The sequence below is a fragment of the Perna viridis genome, chromosome 11 (genome assembly GCF_037379345.1).
Source record: "Perna viridis isolate PV_CMFRI_1.1 ecotype Kerala chromosome 11, ASM3737934v1, whole genome shotgun sequence".
NCBI classification, from domain to species: Eukaryota; Metazoa; Mollusca; class Bivalvia; order Mytilida; family Mytilidae; genus Perna; species Perna viridis.
Window position 1 is genome coordinate 33,337,331 of NC_142455.1, and position 24,722 is coordinate 33,362,052.

The following is a 24,722-nucleotide window of genomic DNA, read 5'->3' on the forward strand; positions in this document are numbered from 1 at the left end:
GTACTAGTATGTGTTGCTTTGTTATGCGAGTCCGTATAAAAGCTCTACAGATCTTTTTTTTTTTATTTGTAATGTGCACCCGACAATAAATAATAAAATTTCTATTCCATTCTATTAATGTGTCATTTGAACATTTTTTTACCAAAATTGTAGATTTCGGAAGATGTATTAAAAACTTGTGACTGAGAAATTGAGCTGGACAAACTGAGAGAAATAGTAGCATATTTTGAGCACTCATCAAACATGGCAGTTTAGACTTTCTACAAAAAGGCAGTACTTGTTAAACTATAACTTGTAGACTATTGGACAGAAAGATCCACAACTATACGGTTACAGGGCCCTAATAATTACCAATGGGAAAGTATAACAAGAACTGACATTATAATCTATTATATCGTAATTACAGTAACAACAAGCATTGTGATACACCACATAATGACTACTTATACTAATTCAACATGAACTTCAAGAAACTCTATAAATACCCAAGGAAGAGCAAGATTCAGGCACAATGAATATGCTGTTCAAATTTTTCAACGGAAAATAAAAAATAACTGTGACTTCAAATAATTTTTATGGCTTTAGTTTTTTATATTGAAATAAAATAAAGTAAAGTTCATAATTTCAAGTGTTATTTCATCAAAATAAGAAGGACGAAAAGAAAAAAGAAAGTACATGAATAATTGGTAGGGGCAATTTTGATGCAAGACATTTTGGCAGTCTTCAATGAAAAATATGGATGCCTGTGACTTGATGATAGATAGATACATGTAGGTAAGTCTAATGTGTGTACCCTCTTAATAAGGTTGAATTAACAGGGATGACTTGTAAGAAACAACACTGAAGTGGAAATTGGTAAATGAACAGTTAAATATAAAATCGTAACAGCAAAAGCAAAAATCTGTTTGATCTACAAAAATATCACATCCTTGGTTTGAGGAATTCATTAGATAGAAAGTGTAAAAGAGAAAAATAATTACTGTAGATGTATTAATTTTTGCGGATGCTTTTTTTTTTTGCAGATTCTGTCATCAACATATTTGCGGATATAAAAAAATAAAGAAAATTACTACACTGCCTAAAATAGTATGTTTAATGCAGTAGTCACACTGAAATAGTTCATTAATGAGCTTGTTCCAAATATCTCTTAATAAAAAAAACAACAGTTGGACTTCATTCAATAGTTGTCATGCGAACCATGACTTTTGAAAATATAATTTTTTTGACAAAATCATATTGGAATATTTCTAAATTTGCACAAGCCCATGTCACTGTTACATTAAACAATAAAGCCAAGTTCATATTGTACATTGTAATTAATCCTTATACCAATAAATTAAAATGTTAATATGTCTTTTCTGTCCAATTACCACCTAAGCACATAACAATATTGTCATAATTTTTAACCAGACTATTGCACAGTTGTTAAATTCATTTTTGAACAGCTTTCATTCGCTCATCTAATTTCTGTATGTTGGTCTTGATCGTATCTGCATTCTGTTTAAATGTATCTTGTATCTGTAAAACATCAAAAATATCAATAATTTTTTTAAAAATTCAAATATTGCTATGATGCTAATTTTTAGAATAATATATCTCTGTTTAGACTTGCTACAAGTCCCTCTCTAAGAATGAATTGTCAATGATGTAGTTCGTTTCTACTGATAAAAATCTTCTCTAAAAAACAGCTTTTAATTTCCTACACAAGGAGTAAATTGGCTATTTCAAAGCTATTAACAAACTCAACACTAAATCCCACCTCTGTAAGCACAATAGTACAGTACAACAGAAATATCATCAGTAGGGCTCATGCTTGATGAAAATGTTCATATCCTTCAAAGCCTATGAGCTAGTGGAGTGTATGTAAAAATCAAGGAAGTGATTATAGTTCTACGGAGGAGATTGAATATCACGATGATGGGTGAGATTCCTCATGATATTGTCAGTATCAAATTGAAAGTAACAATTACTCTGTTGATCAGTAAGCCAATTACTGCATTTTTATGAATTTATTGAACATATAGATATTAGACTTTGTCACACAAAAGTGTGACTACACAGTGTTGGTGCATTACATCATTTTCATACAAAATTCTAAAGAAGATCTGATACATCTCAATTTATCCCAATGATTTGATTTTTAATGTACGAGAGAAAGAAAAACATTTGTCAACAAGATCAAAAGGAAAAGAACAGATAACCGATAAATGATAAAAACTAAAGTTCGTCTATAAGAAATGATCAACAAACATTTACACCTTACCTGTTTAAGAAGATCACCATGTGTATTTAGACTAGAGTTGATCTCTTGTTGTGCTGTATCTAAGTATCCTAAAGTCTGTGTCATTTGCAGGGCTAAAATGTAAAAACTCTTACAATTACAGTAAATGTACTCATGGTTGTACATATTTGAAACTTTAGAAAGGTTAAGGTTTCAATTTATGAAATTGTTTGGTATAAGAACTATTTTGTACTATATTGCTATCCCAAATTAATTTTCATAGAAGCAATTTTTTGCAGAATGAATGTCAAATGAATAAACTCATAATTGCAAGTATTCAGTTTCATGGTATCAAAATAAAATAATTGAATATTTTATTGTCTGAAAATTCATTTGGAAAGAACAATTTTGAGCACCATTTTGTCAATCATGCCTTTGATGCCTAATAAAACAATCAGATGAACAACTTACTAACCTTGTTCATGAAGGTCTTTTAGTGACACCAATCTATCTACAACCTGTGGTAAGGTATCTGATACAGAATTCCATTTCTTCACCATATCATAGAGTTCCATTAACTGAAAAAAATGTATTGTGGCATAACATGTATTTTTTTTCTCATTTTTGTCTATTTGTGTCATTCGTCTTCATCTCTAGTATGTTTTGTATCAACACCATGGGATGTTAAATTAAAAAATTGGTTGAGGACATACCAACTTCTGTGGTTGTAGAATGGTTGAGGTCATACCAACTTCCATGGTTGTAAATTGGTTGAGGTCATACCAACTTCCATGGTTGTAAATTGATATTTATTTGATTTTTATGTTGTACAGTGAAACTTCTCCAAACCGGCCACCACTGGAACTAGAAAAAATGGCTGCTTTATAGGGGTGGCTGGTCTTGTGAAAAATAGCAATGCATTCTAATGATTTTGCCCCTATGTCGTTTTGGCTTGGGTACAGGTCACATTAATTGACAGTTAAAGGATCGTAATATTAAATGACCCCGGTTGCCTCACATGTGGACACACCAATTTAACAGCCAACCAGTGACAAAATGTAATGTCTGGATTAAATTTGTTGTTAAAACTACTGTCCCCTTCACTTATCATCTGTCCACTGATGAAATGCAAACTGGTCTGTGAATGAATTATTAATTACGTAATCATTTAGTTTTGTTGACACATCTGTTACAGGTGAACAATAACAGGGTGGCCGAAATTGAGAGGTCGTTTTTATTTGAAATATGTAACTACAACTGTGAAAAACCAGCCGATGTAAGATTTTAGGAGGTGGCCGGTCTATTGAAGACAAAACACACAGGTTTTAATGTATATCGGCCGGGACTTATGAAAATGGCCAGTTTGGAGGGAAGACCGGTTTTCTGAGGGTCTGGTTGGGAGAAGTTTCACTGTATTATTTTTTTTGCAGACACATGTACATGTATTACATTTTACAAAAAAAAATGTTATTTGTGCATTAAGGTAGTGAAGATTAATAACAAAAGATGAATACTTCCTAATAAATTCATGCAACATTTAGCTCCTGAGTTAAGTAAAGGTAGACTACTCAATTGTTTTCACTCTATACTCACCTGTGTTTGTTCAATATTCAACTGCATTTGATCTATATTCAGCTGTGTTTACTCCACACTCACCTGCATTTGTTCTATATTCACCGGTGTTTACTCTACACTCAAATGAGTTTACCCTATACTCACCTATGCTTACTCTATATTCATGTGAGCTGCTCTATACTCACCTGTGTTAACACAATAATCACTCTTTGTTCTATTTTCATCTGTGTTTGCTTCATACTCACCTGTTTTTCTCTATACCCACCTTTGTCCTATACTAATCTATGCATACTCTTTATTCACATGTGTTAAACACATAATCCTGTATTCCTTGTTTACAGTACCTTAGCTTGTTTTTCATTATTTTCCTGCGCAGCTTTCTTCTCCCCAATTTGAGTTAGTTTATGGCTAACACCATGAAGTCTTCCATCAACTTGATCAAGGCTAGCAGGCTCCAACAATGACAGTTTTGAGTTAATAACAGATACTGATTCCTATTAAAAGGAGATAAATAACAGACACGATTAACTCAGGGTAAAAAAATAGGATATTAGGGGAAAAAAATAGATTAGGGGTAAGGTCTAGAAAAACAGTGTTTTCTGCCTGTTCAGTCAAAAATCTTGAACTTTTGACACTAGAATTTTAGACAAAAAAGTAAGATTTCTTACTTAAATAGGAAGAAAATCATGTCTGAAAGTTTCCAGGTTCAAAGCTGACTAAAAAACATTTTCTATTTTATTTAGTATTTAAAAATTAGTATAAAAGTACAATATTTTCCAAATCAGACCACATACTACAATATATCACACCTACATTTATGATCTAAAAATGCAACTGCTCAGCAATAATCTTCTTATGAATGGCTTCAACAGAGCACATGGGTGCACATGGACCTTTATTTTGATACTAAGACAGACTCAAATTTCAATGATCAATAATAGGGAATGTACAGAAATCAGTCAGATTAGTAATGTAAGATATTTATCTAATTATACAGAAATTTCCCACTGATATTCTTTAATTTTGAAGAATAGTATTAAGGATAATGAAAAAACAAATTTACTTGAGATGTCACCATGTTCCCAACAATGAAGTTTACCCCACATCTTTGTGATAGCACATCTGGTTTTATAGGAGAAAAGTCACATAATACATATTAATATGATTTTGTTTTTAATTCAAAATTTAACAGAGGCCTTAATCATAAAAGGATTTCAAAACAAACACTAAGATTACTGTGAAGATTTTTATAAAATTAGTACTGTATAGGTTCATGTATATTTAGAACTTACCAATAAACTTTTACTATCAGTGTCAGCTGTTAGTATACTCTGTAAAATACCAGTAAAAACATAGATTAAATTTAATTTAAAAAGAAAACATTCACTCATCAAGATCTGTAATACCACTAGACATATGTAAAAAAGGGTCAGAAGATTAACATTCTATTATACTAAAGGTAAAAGAAAATCTTGGTCAATGTTTCATACAGCTTACGAAAGTACCATTGGTTTGTTAAGGAAGTATATGTATGAAAGTCTTACTTGTGTCTTGCAAATAATGAAAATAATGAAGAATTTTCAGAAAGCCTTATAAAGATACATTGTGTTGACAAGAGGAAGGATTTACTCAACCACAAAGTTAACATGGATGATTTAAAGAGGACGTCTAACGAAGCGAAAATTGGTAAAATCAGAAATAAATAAACAGAAAAAAAAATTGTAACGGTAAAATCTGGATTTCAATTAGTGGAATTCTGCTATAAAGTGTAAAAAAATGACCCTGAGTTAAGAACCTATCAACCAATGACAATGTGTATAAAGAAACACAATTTTTTTTTTAGTTGAGAATATGTGAGATATATACATTCCAAAACATGAATCTGCATGTGTCATGCTAGGTATACCCAGCACTCCCAAGAAACAGGAAGATGATATCCCACAGCCACTAAATTACCCAACAAATACATCTATATAAAGTCACATATTGGATATTAATCTATCCAGTGACAGCTCAGATTTTCGTGACAAAATATGGATGGACAAACAAGGTAATTCAAATACACCAACCAATGGTTGAATGGGGTATAATAATAATGGACCATTTTAATGGCTAGATACTCACTAGTTTTTCAGGATTGTGGCCAATTACTGCTTCGAGTCTATCTAACCTCTCCTCTAAACTAGCCATCTACAAATAACATACATATTATACTGGGGAAGTTAGAAGTAGCCAAGTTCAAAGTATTGCATATCAGCAGTATGATTTTTTTCAAGATTTGATTTAAGTAAAATATTTTAAGTCAGTGTATACATGTATGTGAGGAATTTTACATGATAGACAATCAAATATAAGCCATGTAGATGTGTATAGCATTTAGTGTAAACTATGTGATATTATTAGATAATTTAATATTTTCTCCACAAGAGGAAGTTTCTCATGCTTAGGTCGACAAGCAGTGAGAGTGACAACAGGGACTTCTCTAAAAACTGGGAGCAAGCACCATGTGCACTGGTAGGGTAAGCATCCTCTGCTTTTTCTAGAAACATCTGCCAAGCTGCTCATAAAAAGTCAAATCGAGTGCAGATGAAAGAGGAATGGAAAACTATGACAAGTTGAACAAATCGGTTCTCATGGTACAAATGGATACACTGTAACGATCCATGAGTTCATGGACCATAAGTACAGGTATACAAGTAACCTTGGTGAATAATACATTTTTTCTGGTTGATAAATCAAAATAGCAACTTACATCAAAGTAATTAACTGTATAATATGGTGGAAAGTGTATTCAAGTTTTTATACTTTTATGCAATTCTTTTTTTTCAATAGAGGAATGACATACCATACAGCAATAAAACCATGTAATGTTTCATTGTTTTGCTTTCAGGTGTATAACATGTTTATGTCTTTTTTAAAACAAAATATTATATGAAATTTCAGAGTAGACTGATAACCCAACAAAATCAATATAAGACATAGTGATCTCCCAATGGCCATATAGCATCACATTGCCCTGATGCTGTTTTTTTTTTTACCAGAATGTTATCCTAAAACAAGTTTCCATTGGGTCCAATACAAATGTGATGCTATAATTTTTAGATACAAGATGTCATATTGGAATTCAGGGGTTATCAGGATGCTATCTGTAAATCTTAGGGAGAATACTGAGACATATAAAATTTATCATAAGATATGATGTCACAATGCTACTGTGACACCATTCTAGATCAACTTAACTCTTACATGTATAAGTTTTTGAGAAACTGATGTCTGGAGTGTTAACATGTTCATTGTTTCTTTTTATTCTTTTTATTTCACAAATCAGTCAAGTGGATCAATAAACATACTTTAGCATTTTTGGAGAACTGGGCCTGTTCAGGTCTGTGGAATAGCTCATAAGTAACACAGTCTCCTGTCTGACCATCAGCTGTTTTCTTGGCTTTATCTGAAGGTTTATAGGACTGCAGCTGTGTCATCAGTCTCCTAAAAACAGAAACAAAATTGAAAACAAGTCTTATCCAAAACTGATGCAAAGTCCAAGAAACGTTGATATCAAAAGAAGAAACATCATTTAAGTCACCAAGAAATGAAAGATTTGTGTGTTATAGTACCTCAACTCTAGAAACTGATGTTAAACAACTCTGGACTACTTCTCAATGAAATAATAATAATAAAAAATATTCTAAAACACTGTAAAATTTCAGAAGACATTTGCTTGAATCAATTTTTATAGTGCAATATGCATCAAAACTTTTGACCAAAAGATCCTACTTTTGAAGTGCCCCCTGTGGATCAGAAAGGTTAACTGAGGTATCTGGTCCCATCAGTTTCTCCAGCTGTAGATCATTCAGAAGGTGCTGTAAGTATTCTAACTGTTTACTGAAAGCTACAGGATTAAGTTTCTCTGATGTGGCTTCATCTTTTACATTTTCCTGTAAATATTAACAATAAATTGATATTCAGTAATGTTTGCCAAAATCTATCAAATTCTAACAAAGACATAATATTTTGAAAGATATTTGGTCTAGCACATTAACCTTATCAACAAGATAAACTTTATTATCCTGGAACTACTATACAAATAAAGGGTGTAAAATAACACAAAGCCTTATTACTAAAGCTCGTCAAATAAATCTGATATTTTCCGGCAATATACATATATGGTATATTTATTTTTTTTTACTTCTTTTGTTCTCTGGTCATTGCAAAAAGTACTCTATAATGTTTTTGTTGGCGACTTTGTTGTTTTTCAATTGTTCTTACTGCCAGATATTTTCTATCAGATACAACTGCTGATATACTAAAAGTTATTAGCAAACTCCAATGACAATGTTATGTGAAATTGCCTGTGATGTTGCTGAAAAACAGAATAAAAAAATATTCTTGAGTATTGCAACTAACTTCCTACAAAGGGTGTAGAATAAAACATTGCTGTATCTGAATAGTAGCTTAAAATCATCTCCTGTTTATCTTTAAAAATGAATAGAACAGGCAATCAGTTTTAAGATACTTCCTGATACATTTCCTTTCAAGAGAGGGCAAAAAAAGGTACGATTTGTCATAAATTTCTTGGTTTTATTTGAGATTTTCACCATAAAATACAGATGCAGGATAAAAACCATATATAAACATTGCTAGACAATACCAAATTCATTTGCACTTGCTGCAAAAAAAAAGTCAAAAGTCACAATCACTCAAGAAATCATCGCAACCAGACCTGCTTTAATGCATGTACAAATAAATTTGATATTATCTGACAATATACATGAATATTATATACAAATAAGTGGAAGAAATTACAGCTTTATTCCATATACCAGATATAATCTGATAAATGATATGTCTCCATATCTATAATTTACATTCTTATGTCATTTCTAATTAGATAAATCATTAGAAATAAAAACCAATATTCTGAACAAATTTTTCTGTTCACAATAGTTTTTCTCAGTATAAAAAGACAGATATTGATTTTATTTCAATCACATGTATTTATTCAGATCTTAAAATTTCAACAAAGATCCCTCAGATTTGACCTTACCTTTATTCTGTTAACTTCTTCTGCAAGTTCTCTAATCTCATGTTGTAATCTCTGACTTTTCTGTTGTGGGGCTTCAATTTTACCTTCTTCCAACTAAAAGTACATATGTAATAGACAATACAAGCCTGAACAAACATCAATATTGGGTGGCAAAGGAAGTCAATTATAATCAACTTTCTTAACCTTACTACTAACTGGACTTTCTCATTACATGACATGGAAAGCATTTACAAAAACATTCCAAATAAATGTTTAAAAAAATAGGCCATTAATAGAACATAAGTGATACTGGAAGTGGGATGCCAAACTGTTAAAAAATGTCTCACTTAAAAATGATATTTTGGATCTTACTAAAAGTTAATTTCAACCTGTATATTATGGTATTAGACAATTGTGCAGTTTCAAAAAAAATCATTGATCTGTTCTCAAATTATCATCTGAAAAACTTTTCAGAGGGTATCACGATATACCTTGACACTTTGTGTTGCGGGGTAAAATCAAAGTGCTGTTAGCACTTGTTTTTTTTTATTCTTGTGAAAATTGTAGCAAGAACAAAATTTAAAAGATTACATGATGTAGAATAAAACAATTATCATACAGTTGCATTTCCCATATTATTTAGAATTGTTTTTCCTAATATGTATAAATTGAATGTCAATCAATTACTGATTTCTGAAGTAAAAACTGTAATCAATAGTTAAACAGTATCCAACATCACACACATTTACAAATTTTGTTTTGTTTCACCTTTTTCCAATTTTTTTAACCTGTCCAAAAGTTAATCTGCAATTACATTCAAAATCATTTCAACAGAGTATTATCCTACACTGTAGTTATACTCAAATGAAACCAATTTCAGCATACAAAATAATTTCCTCTAACAATGAAAGATTTTCAAAACTAGACACTTTATATCAATTTGAATTTTCCCGCCAATTTTACTTGGTTAAAATCACTGCTCTTCACTTCCTGTTTATTAATCATAAAATACTAATGTCAGGATGGATATTTTGACTGATAATTGTATTAAATAGAACATGCTTAGCACATTTGATGCTTCTTGACACATTACTGCAAAAACTTCATTCCCTTAATGCTAATTTATTACTAAACATCTTTCAAGGCCAAAAAGGGATCCCTCAAATCTTCAGTTCATTTGAAGACTAGATCTTAATTTTATTTGAAGAAATAATAGAATATTATTGAGCTGAATAATTGTCAGAAACATACTTAAGGTTATAAAAGATGTATTGAGTGATATAAAAGAAACTATATCTGGACTATATTTTTGTGTAGTGTTCAGATATAGTAGGGAAGTTCCAGGCATAAAGTGGCGACATAAGGTATTTTGATCCTAAAGGACTAAAAAAAAAAACAAAAACTAATATAAATAATAAGTTTTCTTTTTTTGTATGCATTATAGAGCTTTATACCACCTGACTAAGGAACTTTATAGTTCTTGTTGCAAATGTCAGAGATGAAAGAAAAAGCAGAATGGTCATTATCAAGCATCAAATGCCTCCATATTGATAGGTTTACTTACAATTTCATATTCTGTTTTATCAGCAATATAACCAGTTCTTCTATTAGCTGATATTCTGTCAGAAAAATCTGTAGCAAAGAGTAATGTAAAATGAAGTATAGATATAGGGAATGTGGTTTTTCATCCAATCAGAAAAGACTGCAATGATCAAACAGAGTGATCTGGTTTTTTTTGGGTTTTTTTTTTCAAACAAAAATGACTGTAAACCAGAAATTTCAGCATCACCTTTTTCAAGGTTTTAAGTACTATTCTGTGTAGGAATCATGCAATGGGTGTCACACTATTATTCTCAATTTGGTCTTTTTGCCTCAAATATATTCTATAAATATATTTAAATATCTTTAAGAGGTTTTATCTTGCCAATATTACTTACTGCTTTAAAAGGTTTTGATCATGTCTATATTACCTATTCTTTTAACAGGCATTAATCTTGTTTACATGTATATGACCTATTCTGTTAGTAGGTATTCATCTTTTCTATATCACATAAAGATTTGATTTACTTTGTTATATGCCTTCTGATTGGTTATTTCTCTTCTGGGCAAGATATATTATTTTCCATTGGTATTATAATTAAATTGAAGTCAATTGGTTTGCAGTCCACAACTCAAATATTTCCAAACTAAAAAATGCTTTGACAAAGGAACATTTCTTAACTATGGCTGGAATCGAATAGAAATTAAATCACATGGATTTTTTTAATTGTTTATCTTGGTCAAAATTTGAAAACAATCCTTTATTATTCTAACAGGTTTCTACCTTAACTAAATGTATATTATTAGATTATTTAATATTTTTTCAATGAGAGGGAGTTTCTCATGCTTAACTCGTCGAGCGACTTTGCCATGACATGAGATGAGCATGAGAAACTATATAAAATATTAAATAATCTGTTTATTGCTGTTTTGCTGAAGTGTAAGGTATTTGTTTTCTTTGATTTTCCTTAACTAAATATATATGTTTTATATGCGCTGAAAAGTTTTCTTTTCGGGACTATTTTTAAGTAGAGTGCTATGTGACATCAAGTGTTCTTGCTCAGCTATAAGACAATTTTCATTCTACCTCGACTGTCGTGAGATTGAAAATTATCATATAGCAAGATTTTAAACAAAATAGCCATAACATCAATTTTCTAAACAGAAATATATCTTGGCCATACTACCTGTTGAAGAGTGTCCCTTCAATAAGTGTTAAACTTGTCTATATTAACTATTTCTGTAACAGGTATTAACCTTGCATATTTTAAAAATCCCTTTAATAGGTATTTATCTTGCCTATATTACCTATTTCTCCGGTCTTTAAGTCTTTGCCTTTAAACTTGCCCAATGAGGCAGCTGTATCTATTGTGGAATTCTCTATGCTTTCATTTTCTTCTTGTTGCTGTATTAGAATTGAATTGAACTTATTATTTGGTTACAAGCTATAGAAAATATGAGGAGCACAATGATTTGTTTTGTTTCAGGTGTAAACTCAACAATTGTAACAGGTTATGTATGCTACATTTGATTGTTTTTATCCACAAAAGAGCATAGCATAATAACTGCATTGTTCTCCACATTTTTTAATGTTTGGGCTTAGTTGACTCATATGATTCACTTTTTTTTTGGTGACATATCAAATTTTGATGGCGAATTGACAAATGGCTCCTCCACAATAATCATTGCACGGAAAAGCAGAAATATTAGAAGATGTCCATTATTTTCAAGTCTGGTGATACAAAACATACGACTCAAACACAAATTCTCTTCATGGTGAGAAAGAAACCCAATATCAACACAATGTGCAATATATCTAAGGCATGACAAAATGGTTGTTTCTTTACTATATATCGCAAATCTGTGTTGATAAAAGGTATAGGTATATTACATGTATGTTACATGTATGTTAATAAAATATGACTTAAAACCTTATCACTTAATGACATAAGATACAAGTATAAATCCATACCTTTACTTCACTCTCAGCCTGTAATGCCTGGTCATCTTCTGGTAAATCATCTGTTTCATAAACATCTGGTGCATTTACATCCTGTAAAACATATCAAACATATTAATTACAATTAAAAGTCCTATCTAAAACCTCTCTCTTTAACATTATCATAATGCACCATACTACATGTACATGTAACTTATTCAAACTTGGCACAGTTTTACATGTTTGAGCAAAATCTTAGTAATATAAGCATCAGTATAAATACAAAATAAAATCTTATTTCATTAAAGTGTCTTTCATTCATCTACTTTAGTAAACAAGGCATTAAAAGTCATTACATACATGTACAATCTTTATGAGGACATGACAAGCTTAGTAAAGGACATCATTTGCAGCATACTGTACATGTATTATATATAAAAATAAACTGCAGAATGTTATCTACATTTTGTGATCACTTTCATTCAATTATCTCAGTTTCCGCTATATAGATGACATATTATCATTAAAAAATCCCAGTTTCGGGGATTTGATGCATCGCATCTACCCCAAAGAACTTGACAAACACTGTGAAGTCAACTTTGTATCTTGACATACACTTAGAGATTGATGGTAAAGGAAAACTATTGACCAAACTTTACGACAAATGTGATGACTTTTCATTCAAAATTGTCAACTTTCCTTTCATCTGTGGCAACATCCCTTCAGCACCAGTGTATGGAGTTTTCATATCACAACTCACACATTATGCCAGAGCTTGCCATAAGTATGCAGACTTTTTGTATCTCGCTAGACTTCTTACAAATAGGCTTCTGGAACAGTGTTATGTTGCTACAAGAGTGAAATCATCACAACAAAAGTTTTATGGTGGTCATCATGAACTCATGGATCATTAAGGATGAATCTATCTGCACCATGTCGATGATGAAAACTGATTTGTTCAACATGTCATAGTTTTCCTTTCCTCTTTCATCTACCCCGGACTTGACTTTTTATGAGCACCTCAGCGGGTGTTTCTAGAAAAGCAGAGGATGCTTACCCTACCCGTGCACCTGGTCTAATCTCCCAGTTTTTAGAGGAGTCCGAGTTGCTCACTGTCTTTTGTTACTTTGTATGTATTATTTTAGTTGCTTTATGTTCTTTATTGTGTTTGTCTGTTTTCCATGTCTGGTCTTTGTACCTGGATTACATTCTTTTGATTTCCATTAGAATCTTGGTTCCCTTCATTACTCTTTACTACAAGTAGTACTGAAAATAAGGTACATGTATGGCTGTGAAAAATGGTAAGTCATAGTAGCCACCTGTTTTTATTTTTTACCTCCATTTTTAACACTTTCAAAGCTTATCATATGGCAATGCAACATGAACTTTTTGGCCTCGCTGCTATTCGTGACATAAGTCTTTTTTCTACTTCCAGATTTTGCCAGTCCACCATTCAGTTTAAATCACCTGAGATACCTCTAGATTTTACTTGATATTATAAAGCTTACATGTGTATATCAATGTCAGTATTGAAAGTGTAAAGGGTGTTTAAGGGCTCATATTTTTCTGACAGGACGGCCCACCTGCATTGTAGTAGGTAGTGAGATTTAAATAACTAATTAATCGACTATGATAATGCCATTAAAGGATTAATTCTTTAGTCAAATCGGTTTGTCACTACCTACATTTATAGTAATTACGCTCATTTAAGAATTCTTTAGGGTCACACCCTGTTTAAAATGAATATTTTAGCAAAACATTATTTGGGTGCAGGGAAAAGTTGGTACTGGTACAGATTACACATTTTAGACTATACCAAGCACCAATACTTTTCACTTTTGGTCATAGTAGTTGTACGTCATCTGGTATCTGGTGAAAAAACTGGGTAAAATCAATGGTTAAAGAGAAGTTTAGAGTGTAGGGGAAGTTTATTACAGAAATAGAACGTTTCAACTCCATATTGGCATAGACCCTTTTGTGGTAAGTTGGTGAGCATGCTCAATATACACTTCCGCGAGGTAGAGCTTGGGTAGAACAAAAGAATTTTCCTCGGGGAAGTATATATTGAGCATGCCCATCAACTACCCCAACGTTAGCACAAAAGGGTCTATTGAAAAAATAGTCAGGCGAGAAAAATTCAATTTGAAAAAGGCAGTAAGCAACTCGTAATTTCCCTTTTGATTTTATCCGAGGTTACCATTGCCTAGCGAGCATATATGTAACTTAAAATACATTTCACCAAGCCCCTGTGCTTGAAGTGAGACAGATGCATGACTCATGAATGTTCAAACTTCAATGCAAAAATATAATGTAAATGTAATGAAGGATTGTAATGTTTGTTCTTTCATAGGTGCAAATGAACATGGTTAGCTATGTGAAAAGGGTCCAAAAATATGAATATATGCTCACAATTCCTGGCAAATTAGCATATTTTGGATCTGCCATCTTCTGCCTCCGTCTCCGAAAAATTGATTAACTTACTTCCGGTAGAAGTTTGGAATCAGACGAGCGCTTGATGAAAACAGGATTTAAACAGACACCTACTGACACTGATTTAATATTTTGACGCATCGAGATTACGAGAAAGAAAAGTGGAAAACTAAAGTGAGTCTGGAAAAGGACATAACAGAAAATCCCTTTATACCAATTGTAATTCAGGTAAACTTCAATCATAAACATACATTTCATGAATCAGTTTTCATTTCGTGAAATGGCAGGTACAAGTCAAGATGCCTTCATTAAAATATGGTTTCATACACACATGATCTTGACACAAGGGCAGACCCTAAATGCACCTGTCAGATTTTTTCAGTTCTAACTCTTCATGCATTTGAGGACAGGGAGCCATTACAGGCTAATCATCCACTTATCCAGTTTTAGTCAATAACACATGGAATAGTGATGATTAGGGGTTTTTACAGTCTTGACTGTCCTTACGGATCTCGCACGACCGCCCCTTACGGGGATTATGTTAGTAAATGTCTGTTAGTAGTTGGAGGTAGCGGAGCCCAGCCTTCTGGATAACCAACTGAAGAACTCGGAGTATGTCCTACTAGCGGCTGGGCTGCTCCGTTGACGCTCTGGCCTACTCCAAGACCCCACGTGGATCTGAGAGCGTTTCCCCACTCTAACTGTTTGGGAGTAAGTCAACGTGAAGAGTGACATGGAATAGTGTTGGAAACACTTCATTTATGTTAGGAAATGTAATGTGGAAATTGTGAGAAATTCATTTTATACAGATATATATACAAAATGATACAAATACAATAAAAATTATTAAATTGTATCTGATGTAACAAATATCAATAAAAATCATTCAGAATAAAGACAAAATACACATTTAACAATCTTGAAAGATTGTTTTAAACAGATTTAACCAGAATAGGTATGGTGTATTGCGTCAAAGAGACACAACCACACCAGGATGAAAATGTCAGCCCAAGGTTTGAACATCCAGAAAGATTGTTTCAGCACTCTATTAAGTCCTGCTCTTTTTAAATCATAATTCTGCCATTCCAGACAGCAATCACAAGCTAGTGAGTCTTAGTCAGGCAATTTCTCCTTACATGTGAAACATGTCCATTCACTTGTTCTTCTTTGTAGAAACTATAATTTTAAGAACATCCCATGCGTTAGCACTGAAGTACTTTTTAACACATGGGATTTTTACATTTTCGTCCAAGATTTTATTACAAATTTTTTAAATATCTGGTAAAAACGATGCATCGACTTTGGTACCAGTCATCATAAATTCTGTGACTTGTTCTTTGTCTGACCAACATAATCCATCCATTTTCAATACAGAGGCTTGATCCCACTGTCACATATGCAGCCTGACTAGTATATTACATGAATAGAAAATGTCCATTTTTTTAAAATGTGATCACAGTTCAGGAAGCCATTAATAGTTGTACATTTGCAGATAAGTTCAACAATATTTCCATAACAAATTGGGTGCTTCTGTCCCAATTCTGTAGCCCTGTGCAGGTCCGGATGTTAAAAGAATAGGCCTACAGCAGCGCTAAGCTTGTCGTAAATGGCGACTAAACAGTGCTCAGAACCTAAGCCAGGGGCTATGGCGCTCTGCCCACAGAGCAATTGGGTTGTGTGCCCCAGGTGGTGGAATGGGGTACCCCTGGTGTGTTACATGCTGGGGTTGTCAGGCTATAATACGGAAAACCTGACCGCAAACCTTAGTGGTGCACCATGTTGGGAAAGATGCCATGTTCCTTGCACGTTAAAAAACCTACTGTGGAATTCTCCCGGAGTAGGAACCATAGGGCTCCGCCACAGGAGGTTAAATTGCCCGACCCTACCCACCTGTCCCTATTTCCAGTGGCAATCAAAATTTGTCTACCCCATTATCCTTGTGTCCCATCCCTTTTTCATTTCATCATCATTTCATGTTCATTTTGTCATCCATTTCATGTTCATTGTCTGAATATAGCTGAAATATTGCTGCTCAGACGCTAAACCCCAACAATCAACAATCAATCAATCACAATTCTGTATGTTATTGATGCATCTGGATGTGTGGAAGATAACCATCCACCAATGTGTGAACGAGGAGCCACTGCCGTAACCCTGAGTTAATTTTGTACAATAATTTTTATCTGACTTTTGTTCTTCTACTTGCAAGGGTTTCAGATTTTTAAAAATTCCACCCATGAACATCATCATTATCTGGTCAGGGATCTAAATTTATGGTACACGTAGAAGTCATTTTATTAATTACATGTATCAATAAATACAGAGCTGATAACTTTAGATACCATATTTTTAACATTTTTAATTATAAACCACCCATTCTATTTTGTATTGGTTTTTGATAGCAACAAAGAAATTAAAATGGTAGACTAATATAATCGTCAATTTCTCAATTCCATGCATGCTGAAGTAAAAACTACATACAAAATGTATACACAGGGTTCTCCATCAACTGGTCGCATGTTTCAAAGTCTCCACCATAGTAACAAAAATCAGCGCCACGGTTAAACTGTCGCCTGCTTTTAATTGATATTTATGTTGTGAAGTTTTGATGGCAGAAAGTCTGAGAGAGAAATTACTGCATTCATTTCACTGTATGAATTATCAAAAACTTTTACAAACGGAACATTCAGGAAAATCACTATTATTAATATAATAAATTTCATTATTATGTATTACATGTACTTGGTTTTTATTCAAGACTTTTTTTTTAGGGAAAGGATGTTTAAATGAGTCTTGAGAGTGTTCTCAGCCTAATCAGGATGGGCTGTATGTGTGGTAAAGAAGCCATTGGAATCAACAACAGAAGATTCTATCTCCGATCAAGACTTGGAGAAGGGTGAGAATCATATAAATCAAATGACAACAGAGAATGATCCAGATAACACACAAGTTCTTATATTGTGATTTAACACATTCAGTAATTGATTTATTTAAAGAAAGAATTTCTTAAGGACAAATAAATGATAATGATTCTTTCTTTCAGAGGCTTTAGCTATGTTGATTTAATTGAAGATGCAAGAACACACAAAGACTATGCTTTAAAGAGAATTACATGTCATTCCAAAGAGGAGGAGCGTGTTGCCCTACAAGAGATAGAGCTTATGAGAACATTCCAACATCCAAACGTCATCTCGTTAGAGGAATCGTCAGTTATTAAAGTCAACCAATATTCCAAACATTTAGATATCATCAGTGAAGTCCTCATTGTAATGCCTTTTTATTGTGTAAGTTTTTCTCCCATTCCAAACCAGTTTAAATATGCACATGACTTTAAAATCACCAGGCTGTGAATAAATTTGTGCGAGAGATTTCCTGCCATCTTACATTATTTAAGTTTTCTACAGATTTCTTCTCCTTCTGCCCATTTTTGATTTAACTATTTCTCCTGTCTCTCTATGGGGAAATTAAGATTTCACTTGTTGAAAATCTTATTTTTACCATTTCAAGTGGAGAAATAATTTACACCACTCATCACTGGAAGAGAACCTCTATGTAATACCCAGTCAGCCTTTAAACATAATTTGGAGAAACATCTTGATGGTCAGATAGAAGTGTAGTTACCTTGAGTTCAGAAGATCATGGGTCCCCAGACAAGTCACGCCTAAGACTTTAAAGTTAGGAGTCACTGCTTTTCCATAACTGCTTAGCATGTGGGAGATGTACATGTATCAACTAGTTGGCTCATACTCAGAATAAAGTGTAAAGAGTGGGGTACCTACTGGCTTTAACTTCTGTGAGCAAAATAAAAATCATTATGTCAAACTAGTACAAAGTAAGATCTGGTCGATTAAAAATCAAATGTTCTTTTCCCGAAATGCTTGAAATAACGTACTAAGAAACACAATCAATCAGTCCTATTGTTAGAAAACCTACCTGTAGTCTGCATGACATCCTATTTGTTTCATTTAAAGTTACTAAATTGCACACACACATTTGACATGTTTGAATGCAATCATTATTACATGTACTTATGTTGAATGGTACTATATGCCCATTTTTTATAAAATATTTGTTTACCCTGTTAACCCAATCAATAATAGCTTTGGGTATTAGGCAGGAGAAATGCTTGTTTTATTTCTCTCAAATGTTTTTCAGCCACCAAAACCAATCTTTTGCCTCACACAAAATATTTATATAAAAATAGCAGTTATTGAAAGAGAAATGAAATTTTACATAAAAGGCTAACATTATTTCTTTTAGTTAGTAAAATGAAGTGTATTTATAGCTATGCTTTGATTATGTGTTTATTTCTTTTTAATAGCGAGGATCCCTACAAGACTTGATAGAAAGGATGGTAAAGAAATCCGAGAAGTTTCCAGAAGATAGGTTATGGTCTTTATTTATGGACATATGTAATGGATTACAGGTTTTCCATAAACATAACCCACCGTATGCTCATAGGTAATAAGATACAAGTAATTGAAACTCTAGATGTTAATATCAGATGCAAGTACATTTTAAAAGATATCACTATTTTCACTAATATTGAACTGTAAGGGAGATATTAACAAAGAAATTAGTTACTTTATTTTATTCCACTTAAATAGGGATTAAAAACCTGTTGCATGGATATGCCTTTCTACATTAGACTGAGATATCCCAATTAGCAGTACATATGTAGGTTGTATATCTGTAATTGAACAAAAAATAAGGCACTGGATACTTGTGTTTCATTCAGTGTAGGAGTACCAGGTACTGTGTGGAATGCACAAGTTTTTCCTTGTCTACCCAATTTCTATCCTTTAACTTACTAAAACATTTACCTGGTAGTTAATTAATGGGTTATTTGTAATGATATTTCTTTCAGAGATCTCAAAATGGCCAATATAATGATATCAGATGATGGAAAGGCCATTATTATGGATTTAGGGTCAGCTAACAAAGCAAGAGTCGACATAAATACACCATCTGATGCTCACAAATTACAGGTATATGTAGGAGTATGCTAATAATGTTTTGTTAAAGTTGAAAATAAACTTAAAAGTGAATGTTATTGACCTTGGCTTCAGTCAAATGGCCTTTTTGATATATGTCAGATGGATGTAGTTTTTTTCGTCTGTCAATATAGCAGGAAACATTACATTTTCATATTTTCTAATGAATTATGTATGTGAGGCATAATTAAAAAAAATTCAAGATTCTCATCCAATATTTCTGAAATTTGGGTGGGTGGGAATCTTACTTTTTATTCTTTATTTTTCCTTCAGTAACTCTCACTTGTGCCAAAAACTAGAGTTGCTATTATGACCATTTTTGTGTGCTTGGTGATCTATTTTACCAGCACTAAGGTATTGAAACAGTTCTATCAAAGTATATATTTTCTACTGCAACACCTATAGTTTTCATCAAATTTGGAACCATTTTAAAAAGAAATATATTTTGAAATTGGAAGTTTCTAAATATAGATATTTCCAGAAATTTTAGTCCTGAATTATTATTCAAATATATTTTGGAAATTAAGAAAAATTGAGACGGTGTCAAAAATCAGGTCGGGCAGGGATTAGAATCAAGGAATTTTTTTATTGTGGCCTTAAGTAGATGTCTTTATTAAAATTCAGACAGGGCTGATTCATGCCTGTCAAAAACCCACTGAATTCACATTTATTTCTAATTCAGAACCGTAATAGACCACATAACCAGTCTTAAATTCATCATTAGGATGTTGAAATGAGTATGTAATTTGCACTTTGCAAGAGTTGTTCTTGTATTGTTTTGATTTGGGAGATGAATGTATGGTTTTCTTAAAAATGCAGATCTAAAAAAAAATTAATATCCTTGCATAGAAATATTGCTGATGTAGACTGAGAAAGCATTATTTATTTAGTGGGTTTTTCCATGAATCACCTCTACCATAGGTATTGGCTGATTTTATATGGACTGGTACTTAACCAGTTTTAAAAAAGTAATTATCAAAAAATAAAGACATGCAAACAATTTTCTACGAAATTCATACTTTTAAAAAATCTTTTTTGGGCGTTTTCATCATTAGTTACCCAAGTTCGAGTTTGTTGGACTTTATCCCTGTCTGTTGTAGGATGAGGCAGCAGAGAGATGTTCTATGTTTTACAGGGCACCAGAACTGTTTAACCCAGAGTTGGGTACCAGTATAGATGAAAGGACAGATATTTGGGTAAATTTATAACTTATTTTTCCATGTAGAACACACTCATTTTCTGAAGTTAAAAAAAAAAAGTCACTTATTTTACTTCAAAATATCATAATCAGTATATGTATACAGTTGTTTATAGCTGTATAGAGATTTGTGATATGAACTTGGGTTTTAATGAATTAATGATTTTTTTGTATACGCTTCATTTAGAGCAGGACCTTTCCCAAATATCAAATATTTTCCTTCCACATGGACAGTCTGTGTTCAAATTTTCTTCAATAAGGTACTGTAAACATATTAATTTTTGCAACAGCTAATTTTCACGGTTTCTTAAAAGTCAAAGTATTCGCAGGTATTAATTTTCGGGGTTCTCAAGATTGAAGAAATAAAGTTTTTCAATAGTCTCAGCAGTGTGTGATCTCTTTTTTGATCAGTCATTTTACTGTTAATATTTCAAGAAAATTAATGATGCCCGTTAATACAACATTAACATATTGACAAGTCTACATAGTTTCCTCTGGCCATTTTAATCTAACAGTGTATTCTTATTTAAAACTAAAAAGAACTAACTTAATTGACCAAGCGGTAGCTAATTGTAGAGATTAATTTTTGGCACCTTAATTGCATGTTCACGGATTAACTTTTTATTGACAGTTCTCACAGTTTAACACTTACATTTTGTTCTTTTTGGGAATAAAATGTTTGCACATTATTGATTTCTATTCTTTGATGTGACAGGCACTCTATGAACATTAATACAAATATGTAAACAAGATCATGAATTTAGAAATTATAACAAACGTGCTTTTACCATATACGTTTTTAAAATAGACTTAGTATAAATTCATACTTGATTGCATTGAATGATACAACCTTTACACAAAATGACGTTTTTTGTTAACAATTGTGGAAACCATGCCTAGAACTGTCAAAAGACTTGGTAATTTGAATATATTTTCGCAGGTACTAATTTTCACGTTCTTGAGGCAACTGCAAAAAAAGAGAAAATTAATACACCATGAAAATGAATATGTTTACAGTACCTTATTTTACCACTCATATATGCCTGGTCTATTATAAAGAAGTGGTATCAGATGCGCTTTAAAAGTAAAACTATCAAGAATTCACCAAGGCTTTAAAATACAAAATGTATTACGAAATATTTTCTTTAGAATTTATACTTTATGCCCACTCCTGGGTGACCTTACCTTATAGACATATCAACATGTCAGTTTTAAGGATTTAAAATCTAAGCCTAAGCCTAGGTTACTTCACCATCCAGACATTATTACACATCTGTTTTGTATTTCAGTCCTTAGGATATGTACTGTATGCCCTGGTCTAGGTGTCTTTACCATCCACAAATTATGACACATCTGTTAGGTATTTCAGTCTTTAGGATGTGTACTGTATGCCCTGGCCTGGGTGACTTACCATCCATACATTATCACACATCTGTTTTGTACTTCAGTCATAAGAATGTGTACTGTATGCCCTGGCCTAGGTTACTTCACCATCCAGACATTATCACACATCTGTTTTGTATTTCAGCCATAGGGATATGTACTGTATGCCCTGGCCTAGGTTACTTCACCATCCGGACGTTATCACACATCTGTTTTGTATTTCAGTCATAAAGATGTGTACTGTATGCCCCGGCCTATTTGACTTTACCATCCAGACATTATGACATATTTGTTCTGTATTTCAGTCATTAGGTTGTGTACTGTATGCCCTGGCCTATTTGGCCTCACCATTTGAGAGTGACTACAACCATGGCGGTAGTATTGCCTTAGCAGCACAAAGTGGAAGAGTGAAGTTCAGTGATGATAATAGAGGGTATGTTTCATGGTTCTTCAGACCTTTATCTTGTTATCTCTTTACAGTTCAGTTGCCAGAATTGAAACATGATTTTAAATCTTCATTGGGGTCTGATGGCTGTAAATGCCTTCAGGTCCCTTATTATGCAAATCATATCAGGGCTGTTAGAAAACTCTTCTTAAACTGGTCTGTGGACTTTAACTTTGTATGTCTATTAGGTATTGGATGTAAATATTCATGAACACAATTACTGTAAGTGGTTCAAAGGGCGATAATCTAATTTAAGATTTTTTAATAATAATACAATGTGGCTTGTAAAAATACCAGCTCCCATGCAGGGCAATGATTTTTCATAAAACTTTATATGATGTAATTGCACTATGAAGTTGTGCATGAAGGACATTTTCTGTTTATTATTTTGGGTAGGTAAATATACATCATGTTTAAAAAATTTAATTCTCCCAATTCAATGGCAAAAAATTGTTAATTTGCAATGATAAAAAAGAGCATATAGTATACAGTTTATATACTATATACATGTACCGGTACACATATATACATGTATCGGTACACATATATATGGAAGTACCTTGTGGTGTTTCTTGGTAATTGACATTTTTTTTTAGTTTTGACTTGTAAAGATTTAAGTAAAGTAAATATTTATCCTGTTCTAAAGGAATGCTACTCACTTAAATTCTTTGACTTTAATTTCAGCTATTCCAAAACAGTACAAGATACTATACTATCCTTGATGAAAGTGAATCCAGCTGAGAGACCTTTTATAGACTTTGTGATACAGACTGTAGAAAAAGTGTCATACAAGTCAATGAACAGAGTATGACATCAATCAATATGATTTATATGGAAGAATATAATTAACATTTGCTTCATTGTGCACATTAAAAAATTTAAGTGATTGAAACAAATCAGTAATACCATCTCTTCATGTATGTTGTCTGAATTCAGAGAGAAATAATAGATAACTTAAGCATAAATTAGGGAACTAGGGAAGTTAATATTGTGACTGCATTATGATCTCAATAATTAAAACTGGCATTCTGAAACTTTGATTATATCAGAAGTTGTTTTATATGCAGTAAAACCTACATTACCAGATCCCTTCAGTCAGTACACAGAATAGGGACTGGTTTGGACAGTTAAACCTGTATTAACCAGATCCCTTCAGTCAGTACACAGAATTAGGACTGGTTTGGATAGGGAAACTGTATTCATGTTTCTTCTCAAACCGGAAAAAATCGGTCACAGATTGGTACTTGATGTGATTTTTGGTCCTTTATTTTGGAAATGAAATTTCAAACACATACATGTATTTATTTGGAGAAAATAATGTTTAACAGTTTGGTAGAACATACAAGCTGAGAGTGATTTTTAAATGGTCGTACAGATAGATGGAATATTTAGCCCAATTTATGTCAACAATTCTCACAAAAGGAGAAATTTGAACATTTATTGGTAACAATACGATCATCTAAGCTGTTCTTATTTGCAAGACAATTTATAAACAATAAAAACGAATTTCATTTGTTACATATACCAAAGCCTTCAAAGGTAACAGTCAATCAAATTTCATCATTTTCAGTTTCAAATGATTCGCTCTGTTTTTAAGCTTAAAGCTTGTTTATGTCATTGTCTCTTTTATTAAAAATTTGGTACAAAGTAAAATTAGATCATGTTTATATAGCATGATGTGCTTGGTGTTCTCAATTTAACTCCCCTTTAAAGGAGTACACTTTCGTGCAATAAATGTATTTTAAATATGGTTGTATGAATGAAGATTGTTAAAGTGCTGAATAAATATGAGATTATTCTGAATAATATTTGATTTGATAATAAGCCTTCTATTGATGAACTGATGTAATAAGATAAACCATGGGTACATCGACATGTAGTATGGTGAACCATGGGTACATCGACATGTGGTATGATAAACCATGGGTACATTGACATGTGGTATGATGATTATTATAAGACATGCTTACTCTTC

At 32.4% G+C, this 24,722-nt stretch overlaps 2 protein-coding genes across 3 annotated transcripts; one reads left to right on the forward strand and one right to left on the reverse strand.

The window, feature by feature from the left end:
- Window positions 1–374: 374 nt before the first annotated feature.
- Window positions 375–14,810, reverse strand: LOC148603790 (dynactin subunit 2-like). Its single transcript, XM_088551595.1, has 13 exons — window positions 14,707–14,810; window positions 12,331–12,411; window positions 11,667–11,763; window positions 10,384–10,451; window positions 8,841–8,933; window positions 7,571–7,731; window positions 7,147–7,282; window positions 5,921–5,986; window positions 5,089–5,127; window positions 4,141–4,290; window positions 2,697–2,799; window positions 2,264–2,355; window positions 375–1,518 (listed from the first exon to the last, which is right to left on the reverse strand). The coding sequence occupies exons 1-13, from the start codon at window positions 14,740–14,742 to the stop codon at window positions 1,432–1,434; spliced, it is 1,209 nt and encodes a 402-aa protein (XP_088407721.1). The 5' UTR covers window positions 14,743–14,810; the 3' UTR covers window positions 375–1,431.
- Window positions 14,777–24,553, forward strand: LOC148603791 (serine/threonine-protein kinase 16-like). 2 transcript variants are annotated; one of them, XM_088551597.1, is made up of 8 exons: window positions 14,777–14,955; window positions 17,499–17,623; window positions 17,771–18,011; window positions 19,049–19,188; window positions 19,595–19,715; window positions 20,822–20,917; window positions 22,608–22,735; window positions 23,432–24,553. In XM_088551597.1, the coding sequence occupies exons 2-8, from the start codon at window positions 17,514–17,516 to the stop codon at window positions 23,556–23,558; spliced, it is 963 nt and encodes a 320-aa protein (XP_088407723.1). In that variant the 5' UTR covers window positions 14,777–14,955; window positions 17,499–17,513; the 3' UTR covers window positions 23,559–24,553. The 2 variants fall into 2 exon arrangements, with proteins under 2 accessions (XP_088407723.1, XP_088407722.1); XM_088551596.1 differs by having other exon boundaries at window positions 14,811–14,901.
- The last annotated feature ends 169 nt before the right edge of the window (window positions 24,554–24,722 follow it).